General features: G+C 36.9%; 1 protein-coding gene across 4 annotated transcripts; it reads right to left on the reverse strand.

Annotated features, from left to right (window-relative positions):
- Positions 1 to 1,843: 1,843 nt before the first annotated feature.
- LOC124153895 (V-type proton ATPase catalytic subunit A) lies at positions 1,844 to 27,235 on the reverse strand. 4 transcript variants are annotated; one of them, XM_046527289.1, is made up of 13 exons: positions 27,026 to 27,235; positions 26,497 to 26,586; positions 13,728 to 13,840; positions 11,459 to 11,686; positions 11,220 to 11,357; positions 10,611 to 10,762; positions 10,186 to 10,327; positions 9,599 to 9,728; positions 9,360 to 9,486; positions 5,015 to 5,263; positions 4,057 to 4,263; positions 3,679 to 3,868; positions 1,844 to 2,505 (listed from the first exon to the last, which is right to left on the reverse strand). In XM_046527289.1, exons 2-13 carry the CDS (start codon positions 26,573 to 26,575, stop codon positions 2,413 to 2,415), a joined length of 1,848 nt encoding a protein of 615 aa, XP_046383245.1. In that variant the 5' UTR covers positions 26,576 to 26,586; positions 27,026 to 27,235; the 3' UTR covers positions 1,844 to 2,412. The 4 variants fall into 4 exon arrangements, with proteins under 4 accessions (XP_046383245.1, XP_046383247.1, XP_046383246.1 ...); XM_046527291.1 differs by having other exon boundaries at positions 26,965 to 27,235; XM_046527290.1 differs by having other exon boundaries at positions 26,960 to 27,235.
- Between the last annotated feature and the right edge of the window lie 6 nt (positions 27,236 to 27,241).

The raw sequence follows: 27,241 nt of genomic DNA on the forward strand, positions 1-27,241 counted from the left end.
AAGTTAAAAGAGGTGCCAAAAACAAGTTAGATGGCAATGAATAAAATTACAAAATATTCACTGCTTAGTCTTAAAAATCACGATTTCAAAATGAAAAATTCCGGACTTCTCTTCTTGGGGTGTGTTCCATACACCCCAGAAGGGTCCCGAAATCTCCAGTAAACTCCCAGCATTTCAAAATCCTGGGTTCACCACTGTTCAGGGGCTGTGATAAACTTAGGTATATGTGGCTGGAAGTGTGGCTTCGATCTTAAGAACCAGAATCAGAAGAAAATAGAATCTGGCCTGAATTAATTTGTACATTAGCCATTAAGGTATCCACAGGGTAGCTGAATGAAGCATAAATATGTGGATTCAAAAATTTTGCTAATGTGGCACTATTTATTTAAAATTCATTAATTCTGTCCCAAATTCATCATCCACCTATCCCACTTAAGTGCACGTCTTCAGTAGTGATTGGCAAAATTAAACAGCAAGTTCAACTAGCACTAGATAGTTACGACTTCATTGAAAAATGATTGATTTGATCTATCTTTTCCTTAGTTCTTTTGAATTTATGTATTTATTGAATTTGAATTAGAAGTCTTAATTCTCTTGCATTAAGGAACTAAAGCATAAGTTGCGAAGATTAAGCGATAATCATATGTGGGGTACTTCATATGCTATCTTTGGTATTTCTCATGTTAATTTAACAAAAGTCGAGAATATCTTTGACAATTAATCGATGCAAAGGTCATTCAGACTCATTACGTGGAACTGTTGTCAGAAACAGCCCCAATCGTAGGTGCAAAAGAGAGTATCCACTCATCCTTACGAGAGAAATTATAATATGAATAAGGTGAAAATCAGTTATGGACTCCTCCTTCACCTTTGATATTTGCTTCAATTTTTCTCTTCTGCATGTCTTGATGACCATATTTTAATGCATCACTATCTCATTAAATTTTCCTAACTTTGATGAATGCCTCTGCAGAAAGATCCTCATCCTCTGTAGAATGTTTTCCTTATTGATCCACCCATGCATGGTTCATGATCTTAAAACTTCTGTAGTTGGCTCCCAAACTGCTGTTAGATATTTAATATACCCCTAGGGTTTAAAATATTGGCAAACCCTACCCTAGTCTATGGTTTACGTTGAAGCTCAAAATTTTTGTTGACCATGTGAAGTCCTAAATGCCTCCTTTTTAGGCTTCATTGTATGTGAGCATCTTTATGGTTAATTTTCTTAGTTCTAGGTCTCACTTGCTCACCAATGCATTGAAGATGTTCACTTGGTTGGCAACACATATCATAAATGCACGTACATTTTGTGTCGTATAATTCTTGTTATCAGTCAATTTTTAAGATGGCCATGTTGCCGCAGGAAAAGATTTAATACCTTTTACATTTTCATAATCAAGCCACACACTTTCTTTACAGAACTGATTCCGTTAAATTCTCTGGACTCAATATTACAGCATTCTTATTATGTTTTGCATATAGTCGTCATGCTAGTTCCACATAAAGTCATGCTTCCATTACCTACCAGAGTAGTTCATGATTTAAGGTTCTGAAAAAATTCCATCGAATCGCTTATCTTATCCCTTCCAAGTCTCCCCTTCACAATCATGATCCTTCAAGGAAATTTCAAACTTGAACCATCAGAAACGGGGAAAGACCTATGGAGGTGCAAGCTGGTAGCTTCCAAAATGGGCTCTGGGTCGGGGAAATTTCAAATGCACAGTCTCAACTCTGATTCAGATGTGAACAGCTAAAAAATACAATTTGCAATTCCATTAATGCTAAGACTATTTAATTTATGGCTACTATAGGAATTTATAAGAAAGGAAATTTAACTGAGAAAAACTTTTTATCCCACTTTAATTCATGATCCATAACATATCGAATAATGACAACAATGAACATTTCACAATGAGGAATGTAAATAATGTCAACATTATATTGTCAAAACATTATTATAATTATTACCACGGAATTTCACACTTTCAAAATTGCACCAAATTTATCCACATTTCACAGCTATACTATACATATACAAACCATGAGTCACAATTTCATTAAATTTACAAGAGGACTCAGGCTATTTTCTATCTGTTTACAATACATAACTTTTGTACAATTCACACAAATAATACTGTGATGTATTACAGCAATTAAAATGAAAATGGCTCATAATTTAGACAGAATGGGGAAGGGCATTAAGCGATCTAATGACATTTTGCACCATTTTAACAATTTATGGAATGCATTTAGTTTTGTTCCATCATAAATAGCTCCATCTTTTTAAAAATTCACTCAGGTGTTGATAGACGGGTAAAAATGTTACAGGCTATGTACACAACTACTGGAACTACAAGAACATTTCTATACACAATTCCCAACCAGCACAATTTTTATGCATCAACTTCAAATCTAATCCTCCAGGTTTCGGAATGCTTGTTGGATATCCTCATGAAGCTGCTCAGCATCGGCCTTTATTTTAGCTTCACCATCTTTTACTGGATCCTATAAATTGAAAATAAATTCCAAATATGAATTATATTGCGCGCACCAGGTTTTTGAAACAAATGCAATTGAAATAAAATGAAATCTGAAGTATCTTTCCCTCCACAAATACATATCCAAATGCAAATTTTAGCTTTGCCTGACAATAGTTTCTTTGAGAGCACATTAAATTCCTATAAGAAGAGTATCATCACTTGAACATGCAGTCCGGCAAGCGAGATTTGTCTGGTGGTAGCACAAAAGGAGGGACGGAAAACCCTGCGTCAGCACGGTTTGCAGCCAATCGGTCCCCCAAACACACCTCACACCCTTGCCTAATCATACAACACTGTCCCATGCATATGGAGCACCGAAATAAGCCTGAACCACTAAAACAACCCCTTTCTTCGAATCACCGAAGCAAGCGATACTTCCTTTGGGTCCTTCACGCTCGATGTCCCTTCTGGCTCCTTTCCTCATGGAACTCTTTTGTATACAAATGACATAGGCATTTTGCTTTCTTACCTGGCAACCTTGCAACCTACTCCAGACTACCCTCGGCAGCCAGACTGTGGGTTTATTAACTTACGAAAAAGGTCTCGGAACGCATCTAGTTCGTATATCAATGACTTACTGTATTTGGGAACATATGAACCCTCGATTGTGTTATGCCGCATTCTTCCATTGAGAAACAGAAATGAATTTACTTGTGTATATATTTGCGCATAATTTAATCGCATATATTATACAGTTTTTTTAATTTGATTCCTAAAAGAAACGTCATATGAACTTCAATATTACTGTAACGTTTTAATTTCTTGCCTTGAAACACAAATACAGTTGAAACAAAATTAGAACTTTTAATGGTTATCCCGGCGAACACATCGGGAGCGCCGACGCACACACCTGCACGCCACTCTTTTTCCAACCATACTCTCCTATTCTCTCTCCTGCTCCGTCAACAACAATAGATCCATTCTATTTTTGCTGTTCATTATCACCTGCTTCATTGTCTTTCTCCCATCAGTTGTCACATTAACATTCAACCCCAAATAACTCAAAATTAATTGTTACAATACAAACCTCCGGTTTTTCGGTCCCGTGAACTTCGTAATAACGAGTCTACTATATAATACCATACATTTAAAGAAGAACTTACATTAAAATAAATACATATGAAAAGGTAACACATACCTTGAACTTCATAGAGGACAGTTGATAAAGAATGTTTCCCATGCTTTCCCTTATAATTGACCAAGTAATCTTATTCTCGCTTTGTGCGGTAGACTCGACTGCATGACGAGCCATATCATAAAATGCAATAATATTCCTCAGCATGCACACAGTTTTGTAGAAGGGGCAAAATCTATCATATGGAGTGTATCTGCAAAAAAAATTGATTTGTAACAATTGCATTTTTCAGGTAAAATATCAAGTAAATGTACACTTGGACAACATGACTGACAAACACAATTTTCAGAACTATGGCAATACAAAAACAAAAATGTTATCTAGACCCATATACAGGTGGTAAATGGATTAGATTCACAAAAATTACTAACTGCTGCTTACCCATTTTGTTGCAAGAAGTCATCTTTAAGAAGTTTAGCTACTTCCAAAGTTATTTTGTCAGTTTCAGCCAAAGAAGCTTTACCAACTAGCTGCACAATTTCTGACAAATCTTCTTCTTCCTGAAGAATTTCCTTCACCTTTGTTCGGAGTGGCACAAATTCTGGGTAGTTTTTGTCATAGAAGTCATCAAGTGCTCTCATGTATTTGCTAAAATAAAGAAAGAAATAGTAGAGTATTAACAATAAGGCAAGAAAGAAATATTTAGGATTAAAATATAAAATAATTTTCTAAAAGGCATTATTGAGATGTGAAACCAATCTGTTAATTTTAGCAAGAGGAAACAGCAGTAAAAAGCCAGATGATATGTAATTACATAACTACGACACACATTTCACGGACAATTTTTACCTGGTCACATAGAAGCTGTGCAATCTCACAAATTATGGAAGATTCAATCAATCATAAAAATACTACTTAATTAGGTTAAGTTTTATATTTTTTTCCAAATCACAAAGAAACTTTCACATGCCAGAACTGATAAACAACAGATGGAGTGTGTTAAGGGTGTTTTTTAAATTCTGGTTACATTTGGGTTATTTTATATACATTGACAGGAATGGTATGTGACTTATGCCAAGTTGATACCACTACTCCATATTGGACAAAGAAAGGGAAATGCTAACCATAATATATTGAAACACTCTAACATGGAATGATACAGCAGAATGACTAAATATAGGATGAAAATCAGAAAAAATGACCTTATTTATGAGGAAGTAAGTTGCTAAACTTACTCATGACGTTGACACCTTAGGCTATTCAACACAAAGTCATTTGAAACAGAAAAATTAACCACACCCACAAAAAGTATGGGATGGAGCCTAAAATACCATAATGGGAGAAATATTCTTGGATATCTATCCAGAAAGGTAATAAATGGTTAGAGACAATAACCTACCTGTAAGAAATAAGCCAGTTGATGGATGGGAAATGTTTACGCTGAGCAAGTTTCTTGTCCAATCCCCAAAACACCTGCACAATACCAAGGGTTGCTGATGTGACAGGATCAGAGAAATCACCACCAGGTGGAGAGACTGCTCCAACAATACTAACTGAACCTTCCCTTTCAGGATTGCCAAGACACTTAACTCGACCAGCTCGCTCGTAGAAGGATGCAAGCCTCGCACCAAGATATGCAGGGTAACCACTGTAAAAAAATGGTTTGTTTGTAAAATGGACAATCTATCAAAGACAACCAGGGAATTCAAGAGCAGTCGGCTATTGTACCTAAATGGAGGTTAGGTATAAGAGTAGTTAGAACAGAAGGGAGTAAAAACTGATTTCATCGCTTCTCAGAGAATAAACAGGGATGGAATTCAGCACTTTTAATTTTCTCACGACTCCATGCAGTAAAACCATGATTTATACAGTTAGAGGGACTGAAACAGGGCCTATGTGTAAAATCAGGAAGTGGCGTTGGGGTGTATAACTTTCAGGATATCCAATGCAATTAAGTTTTGCAAATTTTCGCACAAAATTCATTTAAGCCATGAGTTACAAGGAATGATAAATAAAATATTATACACATAAAAATCCAATCATCCTCCTCCCTGTGCTTATAAATCCAGAAGACTAGCCAGAAAAACAGGTGTATGAATAGAGTGTTTGCATGGGTGAGGAATAAGCATGAAACCCTTTCCATTTAGTGCATACATGTTTGAAGTTCTCATATATTTAATGAAAATTCCATGTGTTTTGTTATTAATTTATTATTTAAGTTTTAATAACCTTTGTTTTAGCATCGAAATTCTGGAGGGTAAAACGACCTGTAATTGGCTATTCGTTACGTGACGTCATCTCCCATATTATAGTTGCAAGCAGACGGGAGCATTGACGAATAACTTATATTTCACGTATTTTACGCGATATTTCTTCATTTTTCTGCAAGTAAATTTGCAAAATGGAACCTGGTTTCGTTAAGGCTTCTTCAAATAACCTCACAGATGTTGACTCCTTCGTGATCGGTGTATACCTAGGGCCTATCTTCGTTTTTGTAAGGTCTGTAACTTCATTTTCTCCCGAGTTGGGAGAAAATAGACTCGTGAAGCGTTTCATCCAACAATTAAGTCTCTAACTCGATTGCATATAGACGATGAAGTAAAGAGTGAAGTGAGTTGTGAATGTAACATCTTCGAGGAATTTATTTCTTCCATGCTGGTTCAACCAACCGTATGCATTTCGATCAAAGGTATCTGACTATTGCGAAGGGGATATGTTTCATATTTGGACTAGTTGTGCTTTAGGGATACATCGAACGCGTATTAATTTGCATTCGTTTGTTCGCTTCTAAGTTCTGTTTGATTTTATTACGTATTAAACCTATTGCCAATTCATTTTGAGATTTAATCAGTGTTTACATTTCACGCATATTCGTTGCGCTTTTGTTCGTTATTGTTTTGGTCATATTTTGGTTACGGTAGGAGTGATAGTGAAATTCTAAGTTTTTTGATGTTACAATAACTGGTTTAGTAGGTAATATGTTTCAGACTAATCATTTAATTGTCTTCGCAATGTTAACGTGAAACAACGTAAACTGATTCTAAGTTGTTAGTGATGTGTGGGAAGTGAGATGTGAAGAATCCTTACGAATTTCAAGGAGTGCAAATTCTTTTAGTGTGGTGTGCAGAGTGATTGGAAAACCGATAATTATGCTTTATTAGTGTTACATAATAGTGTTTTATATTTATTGTGAGCCAAGTTCTTCATTGAAACAGTTGATTCGGCATATACTGATTATAAGTATTAAAAAGACAGCTCGTGAAATGTGTGCGTGGTAGTGCTATGATGAGCAATAAATAAGTACAAGTAAGGGTAATTTTGCATAGTTTTTTATTCATTAACACCTCTAGTAAACTATTTTTCCCTATGTTTCCGCACTTTTATGCTGTCAATATTTGAAAATTTAAATGTAGGGAGGCAGGTTGTTGTGTTTCCTCAACTATAACATTTTAGGAGTAAACATATGTTACTAATTGCTCGCATGTAGGTATTTGCAATGCATCAAATTTGTACCATTTATACATTTACCGTAACGTTATTTTCTTTACGATTCTTTACTGCATTGTAAATTCTTTAAATTTTCCTTTTCGACTCCAACATTGTTTATATCTGCTTTTCGAGTATAAATGCTTAAAATACTGACGTTACCAATTATGTTTTTCCATAGTCATCAAGCATACATAATGAAAGTAAGCATCCGAAGTGAAAAAAAATATGCAATGTATATCATCAATGAATACACGGCCGTTTGTATACAAGAATAACTGCATCTCAAACATACATATGCTTCAGTATTACGCATTAGTCTCTCCTTTCTGAATGGAATAATAAACTCTTTTGTGTGTAATAATGGCATCGACTTAAGATCCCTCCGGGCTGCCAATAACCATTTCCGTCGTAGTTCAGGCTTATCGGGAACATCCACAAAAATCTTGTTCGGTGTAGAAACACGGGTGCTCCCACGTATCGGAACAAAACAATATTCATTCCGGAATTTTGTCCCACAAGCCATTAATCTATCTTCGCTCATGGCTACGAACTTAAAGAATTATTGTACGAAATATACCACTAATTTATAGTAGGACAGATGGTTTATTCCGTCAGATTCACCTCAGTGTTCGTAAACAACAATAAACAAGGTTTCCATCAATCGCAGATGATCGGAGGAACTGCAGTCAGTTGAGTATGGGGATTGACGTCACAAGCCGTCTGGCATGGCGGCGTAGTGTTTTAAGCGCAACATTGATTTTGGAATGTTTATTTGTTAATAACAAATTCGCCCATGGTCGTACGACTGTAGGAGTTGGAATTTTGCTTAATTAAACCAAACTGATATTTTTAACAGGCCTCACCAAAAACGTGCAAATACTCTATTTGAGGGCTATTAAAAGCATAGGTTTCGATTTTTATTGCTTACGAAGTTTTCAGGCAATTTAATATAAAAGTTTGACAACAAAATAATCCAATGATAAAAATAAAAAATAATTAACCAACGATTGAAAATATCAATCAGTTCAGTCCTCAAACTAAACTTTTCTGCTTGGTAATCTTCCAATTTGCAGCAATAATCGGATATCTACATGTCTTCTTGTCTTCCGCCTAAAAGAATAGTTTTCCATCGGTAGATCTGTGCTCTGAAGACAGTAAAATAAATATGGAATGATAGGCACTATTCTTAACGTTTATATCTCTGGCAATTGCCAGTAAATCATAAGTATGTATACATGGAAGGCAATTGGAATACATTTTCCCTTTCAGGATATCCTGCAATGGCTACTTTGAGCCAAAAGCGAACTGCGCGTACATCAAGGAGGATGAAAAATTATTGGGAGAAGGCAGGGAAGTAGTACGTATCGGGTTCCAGCTAAGTCATTGTATTCAAGGGTGGCAGGAAAAGCTATGCTGTAAGCAGTTAGGCCAGGCCAAATTAAACCAAAAACATAAGAGATACTCGATTTCATGCTCAACATAAAAGTGCCATTTCATCCCTTCCTGTACTCAACTTAGCAACTCAGGCGATAAATGAAAATCATTTTATACTAATTCAGTTGGGATTTTTCCATCTTTGATACCAATTAATGCTATTCATGCCCAACGAAGACATAAAGAGCAGTCATACCCAAGGTGAGGGGAAAAAGAAGAAGTGATGGACGTTGAACTGTCTCAAAAGGTTATCATGGCATCACCATCTCGTGGGGACTGCATGAACTGTTGTTACACTCCAAGGTCTAAAAAAGCATGGATATGCGATTAAAACTCAGACCTTGAAAAGTATTCAATTGGGAACGTGTTTCTGAGCTGCAGAGTATGGTGGCAGACATTAGAGCATGGGATATTTCCTTCAATATCCTGTGCATGAAAAGTAGCTTTTTGTTAGTTCATTTGCTAACTAAGCTGTAGCCAGTAATTGTTACAGTAAATGGAAAGCCACCCAGCCAGTATCAATCCAGCTTAGTTCTATGTCATTCATTGAAATACCTATGTATTGATTCAATGGATTTCATACCACAATAAACAAAGTGGCACTCTTTGAGAAAATGAACGAATAACTGGGTTAAATTGGGATAAGTTTTATCTTCAATATCCTCAGCAAAATCAGAAAGAAACAGTGCAAAAACAAGTTTTGCTGTCTCTAAGGTGCTGAGGTTATGCTGTGCAAAATTAAAAAAATGTAAAATTATTTACTTTACTAATTTGAGGTTAAAAAATAAAAAGAGATTACAATAATGAAATCTGAAACCAACCTATCTGCAGGCATTTCAGCCAAACGCCCAGAAATTTCTCTCAAAGCCTCAGCCCATCGGGATGTTGAATCGGCCATCATGGACACATGGTAACCCATGTCTCTGAAGTATTCGGACAGGGTGATTCCTGCAAAAGCATTGTAATATTATGTATAAAACAAAAACTTGTCAATAAGTTACAAAAGAGTTTAAAATCCAATGGGAAAATATAAATACAATTATGGTCACAAGGCACTAACCAGTGTAAATAGATGCTTCTCGAGCTGCCACAGGCATGTTTGATGTATTTGCTACAAGAGCTGTGCGCTTCATGATTGATTCTGTGACTCCATCAATTTCCACTGAAAGTTCTGGGAAATCTCTCAGTACCTAAAGGAAAAAAATGTAGGTTTTTTAGTATTAGAAAAAGAAATCATTACATCATTATGACTGACAGCAATTTTTATTTTTTCCAATTTTGGCAAATCACGGCTTCAAATAAAATCAGAAAAATAGCCAACATGTCCAACTATTACAGACAAGCAAATGTTGGGGGAATTGAGTGAAAGATGAAGAAAATAGCGCTAACGCAGCACAACCCCAAATGTTAAATTTCGTGTTGTTCCATTAATGACCTTTGCATGCCTACCACTTACTTATTTCTTGTAAATCAATCTGCAACTAAAAATACAGCCGTTAATAGGGATGAGTTGCAAACATTCCCCATCAAAATACACAAGGAAACTATTATATGCAGAAAATTTCTGGAGGATAATACGAAAACAAAGCTTTTAAGGATGCCAGTTATAACAATAGAAAGACTCCAGACCACAAGCTATGTCCTCACCTCAGACATTTCATTTCCTCGTTCACCACAACCAACGTAGACAATTACATCTGAATTTGAGTATTTTGACAAAGACTGTGAAATTACAGTCTTACCACAACCAAAAGCACCAGGAATGGCAGTGGTTCCACCCTGAACACAACTGGAAATAAAAATAAAGAAAAAAAAAAATAGTTTCAGGAAAATACATACCACATATTTCAAAATTAAAGGCAGATGGCAATCACATTCATATAGGCAGCCATTTACTTTCACACATTATTGTAACAAGTGGGTAAATTGATGGCTGGATTAAAGGGCAACAAGATAATATTCGTGATTAGTACACATGCATATGCTGCACTGTTTGTGAATGCCCTGATTTAGAGCAGAATACTTTAAAGTGTCTTAAGCTAAACAAACCAGGAGTTCTAGCATATACTTACGGGAAAAGGGCATCCAACACACGCTGACCTGTTAGCAAAGGATAATTGGCAGGGAGTTTTTCAGTTACAGGTCTTGGTTGACGCACAGGCCACACCTGCAACATAGTGTACTTGGAACGTTCTCCATCAAACTCAGTTTCCAGGACAACATCCTACAACAGGAATACACAAGTGAAGCATTAAAAGACCAGAAACAATTCACTTAACATGTTTAAATACACAAAAATGAATGCCAATTGTTAAAAGGGCAATCACTTGAAACCATAAACAGTCACTGGTTCAGCAATATAGTGATTGATATCCAGAAGTTACAAAAAATTACAATATATGTATTACAATATGGCCAGCATTACATCTAACCAAGACTCCACCTTGAAGCAGAGAACTGTTTCCTAACGGAAGTGGTACAACGTATATTCTCTAGATGTTAATATAAGTGTACTAAAATAATACAGGTAGAAAATAAATTTAAATCAGAATCACTTATAAATAAAAATACCATGAGCATTGAAATTGAACTTCAATAGCATGTGACATGTACACAATAATCACTGGGAAAATTTGTTACATTGGTTACATTCAATGGTTTACTTATTAAATGGTACATACTGTGACTGAGTAGCTTCCAGGAGGGGCGACATAAGTAACTGTACCCTTAGCTCTGGGTGGAAGCAAAAGTTTGTGCTTAATGAGGGTGTTTTCATGTACCATTCCATATAAATCACCCCCAGTGATGTGACTTCCCATCTGAAAATTGAAAATAAAATTAAAATGGTTAATATAACAATAATTTACAGAAAAATGAGGAATAATTACAAAAGAGTGATTTTAAAGGAGCATTTGAATACCTTAATGTTCATTGGCTGGAAATCCCATTGTTCTGTGCGACTCAGGGCAGGTATATTTACACCTTTTGGAATATAAATGCTGTTTGAAAGCTCATTAATATCTTTCAGAGGTCTTTGAATACCATCAAATATACTTCCAAGAATTCCAGGTCCTAATTCCACAGAAAGAGGCTTCCCTGTTCGGAGTACTGGGTCACCAACAGTTACTCCTGAAGTCTCCTCATACACCTGTAATAATATAATAAGTAATTTACAGCAATCTCCCGATTACCTGCAATAATGATGGAGAGAGGTGGCACGAATAATCAGAATCCAAAATTTCACTTTATTTTCTCGCAATGTTCATAATTCACAGATATCAAACATTATATTATTATTTATGCACATAGTCTGTTATTTTAGATTCCTTCCCGGACTCACTGACAGCTTTCTTCACCTGACAGCAAACTCTTTTTTAAGTAAATAAAATAATTCTGTTTTGCAATGGTATTTTTCTAATGAAAATAATGAGTCCCGTGTAGCCTTGCATATAAAAAGGCAATGATACTGGCACTTTTTCAGATTTTTATTTTTCATAAAGATCCCGGAAAACAGCGAAGGAGTGTGAAACTCTTGCACAGATTGGTAAACCATAACTGATTTTTTTAAGTTGGGCAACCAATACCAAGCAATCACTTACACTTCTTCACAGTAAAATTAGCCACTCTCTTTGTATTGAACAATACCAACAAAACAGCTCCATATTATTTCTGAAATAAGAATGCTCACACAACACAGGAGACGGGAAGAAAAACAATTTTAGAGGGGGGACACTTTTGTGTTCGTTTAAATTTTCCTCCTTAAAGCTGGGACAATTCATTGAGTACAGAAGTACAGCAAAACTAGACACCCACTGCCTCACAAGGCAACACTCTTGAAGGCAGAGATCCTGCATTTTTAACCCTAAGGAACTGAGAATATCAGATAGTCAGGAGATAAGATAAAAAAAGGACGTTTGGGTGTGTCGTTAATTTAGGGCTCAAGGAGAAACATGCAAATATTAAGGATGACTGCCCACTATGCCCTTCCAAACTTCACTTAACCTTTTCCCTACTGTACACGTATATATACGTGTGGACGTTTCCTGACCCGGGAGACGACGGGCGTATATATACGTGTGAGATTTACCCGGCCAGGATATCGAAAGCCGTATATATACGTTTTTTACTCCCCCCCTTTTAGGACGGTCGTGGGTTTACGACGTCTTTGTCTCGGGACCCAACGCTTCGGGGTTTAGGATTAACCCTCGGAATCCGGGAGCAGGTACCCGGACCCTTCGTCTTTCAGAACCCCTCTCAGCGGTACGGGACAGCGGTCATTCAATTGTTTATACACTCAATTTTCAAAATAAATATTTGTTCATTTCTCAATCAATATACACTAAGAATTGAATTATTTGTCTTTTGAGCATCGTTTACAATTTTTAAACGAAATTCTACGACAAATATTAACTTATATCTCGAGTTATGTATAAACATCAACATGGAAATTGTTGCTGCGTTAAATGCGTTAATAATGGCCTTAGAACTTCGTTTAAAATTTGACATTGCTCTGATAAAAATGAGGAATTCAATTCAAAGTCTGTAATTTACGTGCAAGGAACAATTATCCGTTTGCTAAATACATATAAGCAATACATAAGTTGACCGCGAACCAATGCCGCAGGTATGGTCGTAAACCCGGAAAGGAGGGAGCACAACTACTCTCGGAGTCCGAGATAATGCAAAATCCCTGCCTGGAGGGGTCGAAAAAGGTTCAGCGAGACCCTTCTTAACGAATGCCCTCCAAAAATGCTCCATACCACGAGAAAGAAGAGTCTCTTGGGGCTCAGTATAGCAGTCATGCTAAGACGAAAACTCCGCCGTCTCGAAAGGGTTAAAAAATTTAGTTGACGAAAAGTTCATTTCAGTCACATTGTATTGTTCCCAATGTTAGTTAGAAAAGTTAGTATTTTGTGTTAAATATTAGCATAATTTAATATTCAGTTCAGCATAACAAGTATAGCTAAGGGCAATCAGAATATTGCAGATGGAACATGACTTTTGAGGAGAAAATTTTCAGCCTCATAGTTGCACAATATGTATAAGGCAGTCTATATGCTGACACCCTCTTTTGAAGGATGTTGAAATGATTGATCAACTGAGTAAATAATTTAAAATTAAACATATGAACAATTACCAATGATTCAATGAATTTGGTGGTTGAACTTATTTAGAAGTATAACACTGACCTGAATTGTGGCCAAGTCTCCTTCAAGACGGATAATTTCTCCCACAAGCTCATGGTATCCAACTCGCACCAACTCATACATAGCGGATCCAGACATCCGCTCAGCTGTAACGACTGTAAGTAGAAAAACACAAAGTTTTACATCGCTGTCAATACACATATTCTAAAACTAACATGAAGATAGCACCACGTATGCCACGGTGCCCAGATATCAGTTTAATCAGAGTAAAGTTCTCCTCACCCGCAGTGAAGCACTCAAAATCCTGAGAGTGCACTCAAAGAGGAGATGGATTTGAAGATATGTATATACCTGAGGGCCACAATTACCCCTATGTCACTACAGAAATTGTCTAGAGGTAGCTTTCCCCAACCACCATGTGTCATCATTAACTTACAAAGCATGATTTCAGGGCCCACCACAGTACAAACATCGCAAAGTCTTTTGTATCTAATCCATGCCTAGACTCATTCAGCCTGCAAGAGTCAGTATTGCAATGCACTAGGTAAAGGAGACAGGAAAGCTGAGAGGAGAGGGACTATTTCTTCTTTCTCTTCACTCCATGGCCATCTACTGGCTTTGCAGTAATTCACTGAATAACAATAAAACAATGAGCTGAACCCTGAGCACATTCTCATCACTCCTAGCATATGAACAACAGGGCATCGTACCTAGGTTAACAAATACCACCAACTATGTCGAAGGAAAGAGAATGAAAACTTTGATTAATGTAATTTAATTAGTTACTGTTGATGATAAGGCATCAATAACATGCACATGTTATTTGCATGCGGATGTCTAAATTTGAAGCTTTTTTAGCACCAGGTAGCTTCTTTAACCCATCTATTGGTAAGACTATTCAAGCATTTGGAATTGAATGGTAACACCACGGCTATCATTAAGAGAACCAAAGGAAGTATTCTAACATTCACACATGGTCTAAAGTCATTCATATCAGCAAATTACGTCATAGTTTTTGCATTCAATTGACCTCTATGAAGTAAGGCCAAGCTTACTGTCTGTCTTGCCTGACAGCTAATTTAGTACCTCTACCCTAACTTTACATATAACATATCGGCTGCATGAAGACCTTTGCAGCAGAACAAAACAAAGAAAAATTTCATACAAGCAAATTCATAACTGACCTTCGCCCACTGTCTGTGATGGATATCATATTGTGTAGTAGGAAGAGAGCATAAGAATGGTCAGAAAGGGAGAGAAAGTAATTGGAGGGGGAAAGTGAGAGGGACTGATAATCTCAAGAACTTTTCCTCGTACATACTCCAAATGAATGGTTTTCCAGTGTTCTAATGTCATCCACATACCACAAATAAATAAATACCACACACATCTTGGTTAGGTTTTTAACCAGCAGCGTAGAAACAGATTACTAAAACAGGCCCTTGGATGGCAGACAATCTGGACATTACATTTATCTAATAAGAAGATGAGATATGAGGGAGATGGAGAGTGCAGACTATATTCACAAGTGCTATTACTGGTCAAACATGGTAAAACTTGGGGAGCTTGGTAGCCAGGTGAGTATAGAACTCAGTGGCCAATCTCAGCATCAGGGTTGATAAAAATCACGATTAAAAAAAAATCATTTTTGTTGATTTTTTTTATTTAAATCAGATTTTTAAAATATAAATCGGATTTTATTGATTTAAATGAGATTTTTATGATTCTCCATTCATCAAAAATTCAGTTATTTGCAAAACTAACTATTTGGGCAGCATATTGGAGAATGATCGTTTGCAGAAACAATAAGAAGCAACATACTCTAAACTTAATACAACATTTAGTCAATCAGGGGAGAGAACTATGGAAATGCCAATGGTATCAAATTAAAAATTACACCAGCATGATATAAAATTGCCATTGGAAGTATCAAATGTGCAATATTATGCGGTTCTAAAGCATATGAAGTTTAGAAAAATTCTGTAATTGTAACTTTGTATGGTGCCTACGCTTAGAAGTTAACTCAGAAAACAATTTTTTTTCAACGGATACACTAGTATTCTAACCAAAGCCATTTTTTTAAATTTTCATGTTACATGCATTCCTACAGTATCATTTCTATTTAAGAGCCACCATTGTGCTGATAACTATCGATTCATTGTATTAATTAAGAAATAAAAATCAAAATTATAAACTTACAGCTTCCTTTTCTTGACTCTTTAAAAATCAAACATATATTTTATTTTATTTTTATTTTATTTTCGAACCACCGAATACAGCTCACATCGGGCATTTTACGTCGGGGTGTTCAACAAATTTAACAATGAAACGTACACCAACGACCATGCCCTGGGCAGGGGAAACCTACCCAGGCGGGACTCGAACCCGCGACCTCTTGTTTGGCAGGCGAGGACTTTAACCCGCCGCCACCGAGGCCGGCAAATATAGATCACATTATGATTTAAATCACCTGATTTAAAAAAATAAAAATCAAGTGATTTAAATCAATCAACCCTGCTCAGCATCATGGATTTTATTCCTGGGCAAAGCCTTTAGACACCCCAATAAAATAATAAGGCAAATTCGGCAATCAGGGTTTGAATCCCAGTGAGAGCAAGCGAAATTTCTGCTGTAGAAATGTCAAACCACAATAATTAGCATGGAAATCACTAGAGGGAGACATGATATTGTAAAAAGCATCAGCGTGTATTTAAATTTCCCATCAAATATCTTTATCATCACTCTGAGATTAGCTCCATTTTACTGAGGATAAATTACAATTCACCATCCTCGAATCCAGGCAAATACAATGGAAGTACAAAAAACCAACAATTTATAAGCCTCTACTAAGTTATACCTAGGGGCACTGAATTTTCACGAACAGCGAAACGCGAAATATAACGCGAAATTTCCAAGGTTGCGCGAAATTCACTTAGTTCCACGAAATTTTGTGTTTAAGCACTTTTTCTGTGAATTTGGCACGATATTTTCCACCATTGCCGGTAAAAAATACCCGGTTACTTCAAGTTTTCTTAAAAAACCGGTATCAAGAACCGATTGCATAAAGTCGGTGCTTTGGAACCAGCTCACTACTGAGGCGAGGATTTGAATTTAGCGCCCAAAGCCGAAATGGTTCGCAGCGTATTCAAGGCCTAAAGGTGAAAAATAGATTCAAAAACGCATATATTACTTTCCGATTGCACGGCGTCCATGTTTTTATTTCTTTTGAGAGTTGCTCCCTAGCACGCGGATTTAAAGGGTCGTCAATTTGTCTCTCTCGCCAACATTGTAACATTCTATAGCCGGTTTCAAAGAAGCTGACTTTTCGCCTGCTGCCAGCCATGGCACGGTGATGTTCTTTTAACTTACTATAGGTCTACGGATGTCTTCAAACGAGTCGAATCACACCGTTGCGTTGACGGCACGGTGCCCATTTCAATTCGGCCCGGCAATGCTCTGTCCACGGCGTGAAATATAGGCTATGCTACATTGAGGCCGCTTTCAAACAAAACTACTTTTCACCAGCCGCCGTTCACGTGAAATTCGGGCGGCTTTCAGACGAAACGACTTTCTGCAACGCCGTGTGCCGTGCCGTGAACGGCACCCGCGGAAAATAGTTTCGTCTGAGAGAGGTCTTAAGATTGATTCACGGATATACAAAGCAATTCTTTGATATACAAGCAAGATGCGTTTTGAGAGCCTATTCGTAAGTTGATAAACCTATGCAAGACGTCGAAAAGTGTTGTTATCCTGCAGAATGCAACACCGCATTACAATGTTGGGTAATTCATGTTGTCGCTGTACCGGCGTGTTGAGCAGTTTATTGTTGAGGTTATAAGGACTGTGACAGTGAAGCATGAAAATAAGTTGTCAATTAAAGTAACAATTTAAGCTAGTTACATCACAGAATTTATTTTGATTTGACTTACAAGTTACAACAAAAAACCTGGAGAAAGAACCAGTGGCAATGTAATGAGACATATTGGTCGATCATGCATTCATAACAATGTGTTATTTAACTTTTTTACTTGGCAAATAAAATTATGGAGGCAATCTTAAATTTTTTTAACACTAGAAGGACGGCAGGGGTCATTTGACCCATTTTTAGAATTCAAATTTATTTTTCTCTTATTAAAATATTTTTTTTAATTTTGAAACTTTTTGACTTTGTTCATTTTGGTCTATATTTTGATAAATTAGTGAAAATTTAACAATAATGTTTTGTTTTAAACTTTTATGACGTGTTATACCTAGAAGGACGGCTAGGGGTCATTTGACATACAACTGGTTTTCGCGCTATTTTCTTGCCCGTTGGCACTTAGGTGCCATGTATATCACATAATCAGCAAGAGGCTAGTGTGGTAGATGATTTACTTAATTTTCAAAGTGGAAGTACCCGGTTCAATGCCAGTTTCGTCCCAATGGCTCCTATCTGTATTCGAAAACCTAGGCATAGCGACTTGTTGTGCACAATCTTTCGATATTTTTTGGGCAGCAAAGGGAAATAAAACCTTTTCAATCCTTGATTTGTGTAAATTCATGTAATTTTGATATTTTAATTTTGTTTTATTTATTGTTTAATGATTATTGTATTACCCACACTGGAAAATCATCACGTATCCCAAGAATTGTTTACCGTCGTCCAAGATTCAGATCTCTTAGAGATATTATTTTCAATATCGACTCATCAGGTTTACGAATAACTTTCATTTCTCTGGCCTGGCGGCACTGTCACTTGACCTAGCCCCTTTGCCGTGTGTCCAGCATTAGTGCCGCCTGACCCCGTCGGAGTTTGGGGCGGGTTGACTGCACGCTGTGTCCTGGGGAAAAATCCTGTCTCTTCTTGAGAGAGCGGAGGAATTGGGTGGACTGTAAAATTCTACTGTAAATCCTACCCTTGGAATCCGCACGTAGGTCGGAGAAGAAGCATTACTGCAAGTTCCTGGAAGATACGAATCAGGATACGGTTGGAGGTTGAGTCCCTGCCTTTCGAACGGCAATTAGCGTTACTTCTGAAAATTTTAGTCCTCTTGTATGAATTTCTAATGCTCTCCAACTCTCTATACCTCCAATGCAACTAGAGAAGATTCTACCATAATGCGCTTTTGTTTTTAGATTTTTTTGCATGCATAACAGTAGCGAGTTGAGGAAGAAAGTAAGAAGTCGAGAAATATATCAAGAGAAGAGAATCGTCGCGATTCAAATAGCTGTAGGGAATATTGAAGATCAGTCTGGAAGTGAATCGTAAACATCAGTTCAAGGACATTCTGACCAATCCATCAACATCTGCGTGTGATGGAAGCGACGAAGTCCAAGATAGTGAATCCGATGGTGACTTTGGCGTGATAGCAAATGCACAATTCTATCCAACAAAATGCAGCTGTACTTTTATGAGGTAAATTCCAAATAAACCAGACAAATTTGGAATTGAGTACTGGGTTTTGACAGATGTGAAATGAAAATACAGCCTAAATGAATTTCCATATAGTGGCAAAGATGACGATTGTCCAGCAAATCAAGCGTGAGGGAAATAAATAGTTACTAAAGTGACCGTAACATACAAGAATTCAGGAATAAATGTAACTTGTAACAATTATTCTCCATCCATCCAGCTGGCAGGAAGTCATAGAAAAATGGAAAACTTCTCTTGCATGGACGATCTGATAAAAACAGGCGTGACGCACAAATATCCATGACCCCTAAAAGAGCCATGTAATCCATTCAACGCGAGTGTTCAAAAATACCTTAGGCCATACTCTTACGTGGAATCAGGCAAACTAGAACAATAATGTACTTTCACTCAGCAGCATGATCTCAGACGACACTATTTCCGAAACGAATAAAAGAATACCAGAGAACATCCTATTTCATCATAAAAAGAAAGCGGGAGTAGATATGATGGATAGCATGTATCAATTTATTTACACGTCTCCAAATCCAACAACCACATCTCCACGGGCACAAAAAAGAAAAAGGTGCCAAATACCATCAAATTGAATCATTGCACCAATTTCCTTTCCATTTTCCAAATTCCTTTTCATGTGCAAATGGCTGGTGTCCTAACACCCCCTGCCACACGCTTTTAAGCGGCTTGCGGGTTAGTGTGGAAATTTTAGATGTAGATGAATAAATCGTCCAATGAACGCATTCAGTGCAAAAAAATATTTAGTGGAAACAGCGCCGAAAAAATACTGTCTGTCTGAGATTTACAACAAATAATAAGTTTAAAAAATTTTAATGCAAATTTTGTAAACCCAGTACCCCTATTGTTTAAACATGTAACACAGCTTTTGTATTGAGTGTATGTATTTTCATTATTTGATTTGCAATCGACTACTACATACGGTTTAATTCATGATTCTTTAAAATAATTGTTATAAACTTTTGACGATGGAAATAATATTTAATAATGCTAAATAGTGTTTTTAATGAACTGATTCAACAATTACTTCGATTAAACTGAATATTGGTTGAAAATTAGGCGTTTTATTCCAAAATACATTTTAGGGGTCAAATGACCCCTAGCCGTCCTTCAAGGTAGCACGAAACTCCCGTCCTCCTAGTGTTAAAGAGCTTTCCTGCTAATTAAAGTCTTTCGTGAAATATTTTCATTCACTTCTTGGGGTTGTTTATTTAAATTTGCCATTATTTCAGATAATTAAAGTTCATCCTTGGACCCAAGTATTGAGAACTGATTGGGGAGAACCAGAACGGTACCGAGAACCGAAAAAATTTAAGAACCGACTCAACCTTAATTTATAGAATTCCTTTACCCTAGTCAGCAATGAACAGTTTGGAAAAGAAAATGAATCTTCTCTTAATAGACTCAAAAAATCTGTGCAACTTTCCATATGTGAGGTCCTGAAGCAAATAGGCATAAAGACTAATACCAAGTTGTCGTATGGTATTTGGAGGAGGCGACCGACAGCTGAGGTCATTGGCGCCATGAGGGAAGGGTGGGTGAGGAAGGGTGGAGAGAAACCCGGCGTCGGCATTAGCCTGCTCTTAACGAAAGGCACCAAGGGGACCACGGCTTAACGTCCCATCCGACGGACGGAGTGTTGCGCTTGAAATGTCCTCCACACAACATTCAAACAGGGATCGGGACCAAGTTGTCATTCCTTGTATAGTGACCCAGGAAAGAACATTATTTCAGCCATGGGAAGATTATTTAACTCAAGGTGGATTTCAGACTGATGTGAAGGACTTAAGCACAATTGTTGCTAATGTCCTCATATAATCATTAACAGAAACTCAAGAACTTTGAGGCTATTCTGCTTTGAAGGATTCTGTTAGGTCAGTTCAGGAAGAAGGAAAAGAATTTTCAGTACTTCCACTAATTCTTGCCCTTTAAAATGATTTTCCCCATTTTTTAGAAAATCGTGTGAAAACCCTGTGGATATCTGTGGCAAATGTAAATGCAGAAAGAAAATTTTCAATGCATGGAAATATAAATAAAAGAACCACCTAACTTCCAAAAAATGTAGAATTAAAGTCAAGTTTGACCAATTTTAAACTCTAGAGAGTGAATAATTCCAGATGGCATATTCAAAAATACTTTTATAGATAATAGATAAATACATATGTACTTGCATGTGTTGATATTATATTTTTTGTGTAAGGCCGTAAAGACTTTTGTTATCAATGTGTTAAGTGAAAACTATAAGTTTTTTTACATCATACAGGCCAATGAGACAGTGAAATTTAGACCAATCAAAAATATTCCCCATCAGTACATCTCCCGCATGTGTCTAGTGTTATAAGGTTGAAATACACACATAGCAAAGAGTGTTTATGGTATGTTTATCTAACAAATGCTTAACTTATTCCTTTAGCATTTGCTTTGACTCTTATTTATCAAGGTTTTTACCATTAAAAATAAATTTAATATGCTAATAAGCATTTTTATTGGTGAAATTATTGTTCTTGGGATAAAAAAGAATATTTGTGACGAGTGAATTTTTATGACGAAACTGGGTTTTTTTATGATGAAACTATTTTTTTATGCACTGAATAGTAGAGGCCTTCACGTTGTAGAAATCCATCTTACTGATTTGTGAATGAAAAACTTTGCTGTTTCTACAATTTGGAACTTTATTTTCCTGACTAGTTTCGATACACTGTATCATATTCATAGGCGCCAAATACGTGGGACAAACGGGGAGGAACCTAGCCATTAGAGGCGAAGAACACAGACGAGACTACATCAAGAAAACGGGGATGTCCCAGTTTGCCTCCCACCTCCTTGAAGAAGGACATCAGGCGGATTTCACCCCGGAGTTGCTGCACCGTGTGAAGAAAGGGTCACAAATGGACATCAGGGAGCAACTGGAAATTTTAAGAATAGTCAAAAAGAAAGAGCCCATCACTAATGACCACCTTTTCCCATTCCACTCCCCCCTCCTGGACATCCCAATTTTGCACCCGAAAAATAATCCCCATGACGCTAACCCACGCCGCCTTCCCTAAGTACGTTCCCTTTCCTCTCCCCCCCCCCCCCTCCTACGCGAAGTGCAACAATGTAGCGCTCTACAGACATCTCCTCTCCACCCCTTTCCCCTCCCCTCCCCTTCCACTCTTTGCCCCCCCTTTTTTGGTATATAACCCACAGCAACGCTACTTGTACTGCTAGTCCTATGAATATGATACAGTGTATCGAAACTAGTCAGGAAAATAAAGTTCCAAATTGTAGAAACAGCAAAGTTTTTCATTCACTATTTTTTTATGACGAAATTTTAAACCGAAATTGACAGATTTTTATGACGAAATTCACAGTTTTTATTCACGGATAATCTTTGCTTCTAGTTATACCCAATTACAGACTACTTTGAAGGGTTCTGATTGTAGATATTTGTATGGAAAATTAAAAAAAAAACTCAGATCTGCAAAATCTCAATTTTTTTGATTAATGAAATACACAGCAAGTCCTTTATAATGATTTTACCCATGTTTTATAAAGTCGTTCATCAATTATCCATGGCAGTGGAGGGAGCCAACCCTATCAGACAATTGAAAAAAAGTGCAACAACAGTTCAAACAAAAGAGAGGAAAATAGCAGTCTATTTCTCTCCTACCTTTCACAGAAAAAAAACGGTTAACAGGTTAGGTTCCTATCTTTATGCAATCATGATTTCACCACACCAAGCCTAGAAGTTTTGGCTTAAAAATTTTTAGGCCTTGCAGAATTTGGTCGCTGGATCTCAGAAAATTTTATCTCAGGCTTGAGTCATTTAAATCACATTCTTCTCACGCACTCCTCTCCTAGGTATCCACTACACAGCTGTCAAACTGCAGTTCCCATTCTCCCATTTAAAGATGCTAAGATAATCCAGCCAAATCTAAGGTCATTTTTTCTTGGCCACTTGTCTACAAACTTGGCCTCGCATCCTCTTCCTACTTACCTACGTTAGTTCATGGAGATATCTAAGGACAATTTCAGACTTATAGCCATCTGCTTTGGAAGGCATGTAGCCATGACTTAAAATATCTATGAGCCCTAATAAGTGTCTTCAGACACATCACACTACACAGGGAGAACAATTTCCATTTGACACAGCACAGTGCCGTCCACCGCAAAAATGTATAGGAGCTCCAAGCCTGGCCGACAATTGTTGAAAAAGCACCCAGGACACCGCACAGAGAAAAGCCGCCATGGAAGTGGCCTACAGTGACTTACCCCATCTTCCAATGGTGATTAATCCCCCTTTTGTGGTGAGGCAGGATGCTCAGACCTAAGGTAGTTTCAGGTGTGCAATTGATTTACCTGTTACATTACCTACTACCCATACAGCACAGGGAGAAATTTACTCGTGTAAACTGAGTAGAAATTTGGTCCAACTCCCTTGACCCTTATATACAAAAAATATGAAGCTAAATGCGGAAATGCAAATGCTGTGGTCAGCAGTATTCTGAACATGATGAAAGTTTCAAGATAGATGATTCAATTAAGTCGTCCACCCTAATGCACCCTAATAATCAATGGAACTAGAATGATGCTGTCCATCAAGTTCTCAGTAATTTCGAATTATTTCCGTCATAGCCTTGCACCATGCGACTTGAACGCTGGGAAAACAATCCCGTAACGATATAACTTGTGCAACTCGAACTGGAAACATCAATGACATCAACAATTAGGTCATTCTCTGTATCCTGGTGTGCTTGTGCTCAGTGAAATGACTTGCGGTTTTACCAAGGTTTTGTGGTTTTTTAAACTACTTAGCAGTACTTTTAAGATCCATCTTTCATATCATATTTGCTATCATCCTGTCCGTTATGTCATTCACATTATTTTTCACATCATCACCACTTTTTTTGTCACATCATCACCAATCATGTTTTGTCCTGTATGTATTTCCTGATGAATTATTTCATACTGAGGTACATTTTACTGAGACAATAATGAAATTTTTTGAACGATTATGTTGCCTAAGTCTTATTACTTGTTTAGTGTAAGTGAAGTGCCACAGTTTGTGTGGTCACTGCCATTTTCCGGTCATCAACAAGAAGCCCTAACCCTGGTGGAGAAAGGAATACGTAACTACAACGGTCCCGTTATTGGGTTCCTTGTGCATTCATGTGTATTATTCAGTTTTTAGTGGACATAATTTATACACCATTTATACACCAGCTTTATTCCGTTTTTACTCGGGTAATAATGGTTTTTACACGAGACAAAACACGTGTAATACACTGCCTATTTGCCAGTTTGTGCTATATGGGTATGTATCAACTTGCATGTGAAACTTTAGTTGTGGAAAGGGATCCCTGCTGGCCACATCTAAACATGGGAATAGGGAAGGTAGGGTGAAAAAAGGGCTGGGGTATTGGTAAAGGACCCTTCAAGATAATTCGATGGCTAGTTTATTCATTGCTGTGATTTACTTGCATCAGCTTCATCTCCAAATGCCTCTGTCAATGCTTAAATGGACAATTAAAAACTAAATGAGAGATGTGCACAATATGTTCAGCATGACACTTATCACTACAACAAGGACAAAGTGATCGTGCATGATTGAATTTTGTTCCATTTTTACTCAAATACAGGTCATCTAAATTGAGGGTTATATTTTTAAGGCAATCACATGACTACTCAGAGAAAATTGCAGGCAACATGCAACACGCTTAGACAACCTTCTTTCCTTAAACCCTCTGACTGACTAAATTCAGAAATTGGGATCCACTGACTTAGTAAATTAGATATTCCATTGCAAAAGAGGCCGCAGTTCTGTTAAAGGCTCACAGCCCTAAACTAATGGTAATGGCAGATTAAGGTCCTTATTTTGGGGAAGAAGATTCATTACTTTCTGCGGCACCTCAATGGTATATGTACAATACCTTTCAGCAATGATACGTCTGAGATCTGATGTGTGTGGACAAGTGCCTCTTAGACATTCATCAATTATTTTTCAACATTGCCGGTTCAGCTGGTGAAATAAAAACTTTCATTGAAGGGCCATTTTAAATATTACCATATTTTCAATTTTTACAAGAAAAGGCATTCATCATAGACTCCACTGAATACCGATGTCTGTTTAACCTTGCTCAGAAAAAAAGGGCAGCTCATTTTATTTACCTCAATCAGGTCTTTTGCATTATGCATTAGCCCCTTCTATGTGCGGAAAATTTGCTCTAAACCAATCAGTGAAAAATAAACTATTCACAATATATTGATATTTACCGCACAAACATAGCCCCATATCCTACTAAGGATGTTGCAGTGGCTCATTATCATGGATGATTCACCAACTTAATGGATTTATTGGATTTGTACGTACCTCACCCTTTACCCATCCCTTCCTAACTGCAATATGTTTTGCAAGCACTACAATTCTTGATTAAGGCTAATGTGAAGTTTCTTCTGCTTAATTATTTATTAAAAACAGAAGGTCACAAGAAAGGTCAACTTGCAAATTTTGATAATATATAACCGAGTACGGTATCAGAGGAGGTACTCGTTTAATGTACAGTGTGCCAGGGAATGCCATGATAATTGATTCCCAGATAAAATAATTACCGATAAATGTTTGAGGAGAGGTTTTTGAAATTCTACCTTTGTTTAAGTGGAATGACTAATTACAGTTCAATGAAATTTAGCGGAGAAATTTGGCCCACGAAAAACTTACCAACGAGTTTAATTTTTATAGTTTTAATGATAAGAATTTTACTACCAAGTTTTCCATCGGTTTATAAATATTGAAATTTATATGGAAAGTTACACCCAGATTAAGTATCTGAAAAGAAATTCTATCCTGGCAGAGACACCGCAGCATTTGTTCAATCACTTTAAAAAAATACATAAAATGCAGCTCATCTTAGATCATTATTGGGTAATACGTGTCCATTGCCATAATCAATGAGACGTTAAAAATGGTAATAATACCAACACAGACCAGGATAAGATTGACCATTACCATTCCACTGTATGAGAAATGGGATATAATTACCACATCAAGTGATTCAGAATATAGGCTCGAAAATCCTTCACAAATACTTAACCATTAAGAATAAAAATAACACAGAAATGAACGAAAAAAAGTAGGACACAGCAATGCGAACATTATTTCTGGAGTACAAGATTTTCAAAAGGCACAATAAATATTGCTTCGTTAATAGTTAAAGTAAGAATCATAGAAGGAAGTGAGTCGACTTTTGAACAAGGTTCAATTTGATGTCCAAGACTTCATCCATATGCAGTTGATAGGCATTTTAATACATGATAATTCGTGGGGTTTTATGGGGTCCAAAAGAAATCAATTAAGTTATATTCCATCTAAAAATATATAAACTAAGGAAAGAGGAATAAACTACTAACCCGGTCCTGAAACTGCGAAAACGTAGCCATACTTCGACTCCCTTTCTTCATCTTGCATACGCGCTAAACCTTTCGACATGATGGTATTTTCTGAAATAAAAACAAAGTCAACAATGAGCGGTTACTTTTATAAATTTCAACGAATCTTCCACGACGTAAAAACGTAATAGCGATAAGACAACGAAGCACGAGACCGCCCTCTGAGGCACGGCAGAAAAATGTAATAATATAATTTACACATTAGTAAAATTTGAAATAAGTATTGATACCAGGTACAGCGAAGATAAATTGACAAAAATAATGAAATTACTGCGGACAATAATCGATTTCATTTCACAGCCTCAAGCTGTACGAATTTCAGGTTAAGTTCAGTATAGCCTGAATACAGGAGATCTGCGTCAAATATTCAGCATTATTCGCGCAACAATCGAGAAATAACTTGTGAAAATAGTTTATCGATTACCTTACCGCAATTTACTTGACAGAATATTAATAAGTGAACGCCTACTTTAACAAACTGCAGACATACCTTACGCTCACTCTGAGAAGTCACAAGACTGGTCAGCTGACACCCCCAATTTCCCCAACCTAGGTCTTAAGTAAATATATTTAAGTACACTTGCCAGGCATAAAATTAAGAATTTAAAAATATTTAAAGCCAAATGTAGAGATTTACGGTCGTTATTGGCACCTAAACTGCTTAATTGATTACTTTCGTGAAATGGGAGGGGGGCGCATGACAACT

This window comes from Ischnura elegans, chromosome 2 (genome assembly GCF_921293095.1).
Source record: "Ischnura elegans chromosome 2, ioIscEleg1.1, whole genome shotgun sequence".
Classification (NCBI taxonomy): Eukaryota; Metazoa; Arthropoda; class Insecta; order Odonata; family Coenagrionidae; genus Ischnura; species Ischnura elegans.

Excerpts from the sequence above, each read along its gene's own strand:
- LOC124153895 (XM_046527288.1), bottom strand. The coding sequence starts at position 26,828 with ATGAAATCGATTATTGTCCGCA. Across the intron at positions 13,841-26,496 it reads TTTCGCAGTTTCAGGACCGG|TCGTTACAGCTGAGCGGATG; the intron begins GTTAGTAGTTTA and ends TTCTACTTACAG. Across the intron at positions 5,264-9,359 it reads GCTGAAATGCCTGCAGATAG|TGGTTACCCTGCATATCTTG; the intron begins GTTGGTTTCAGA and ends ATTTTTTTACAG.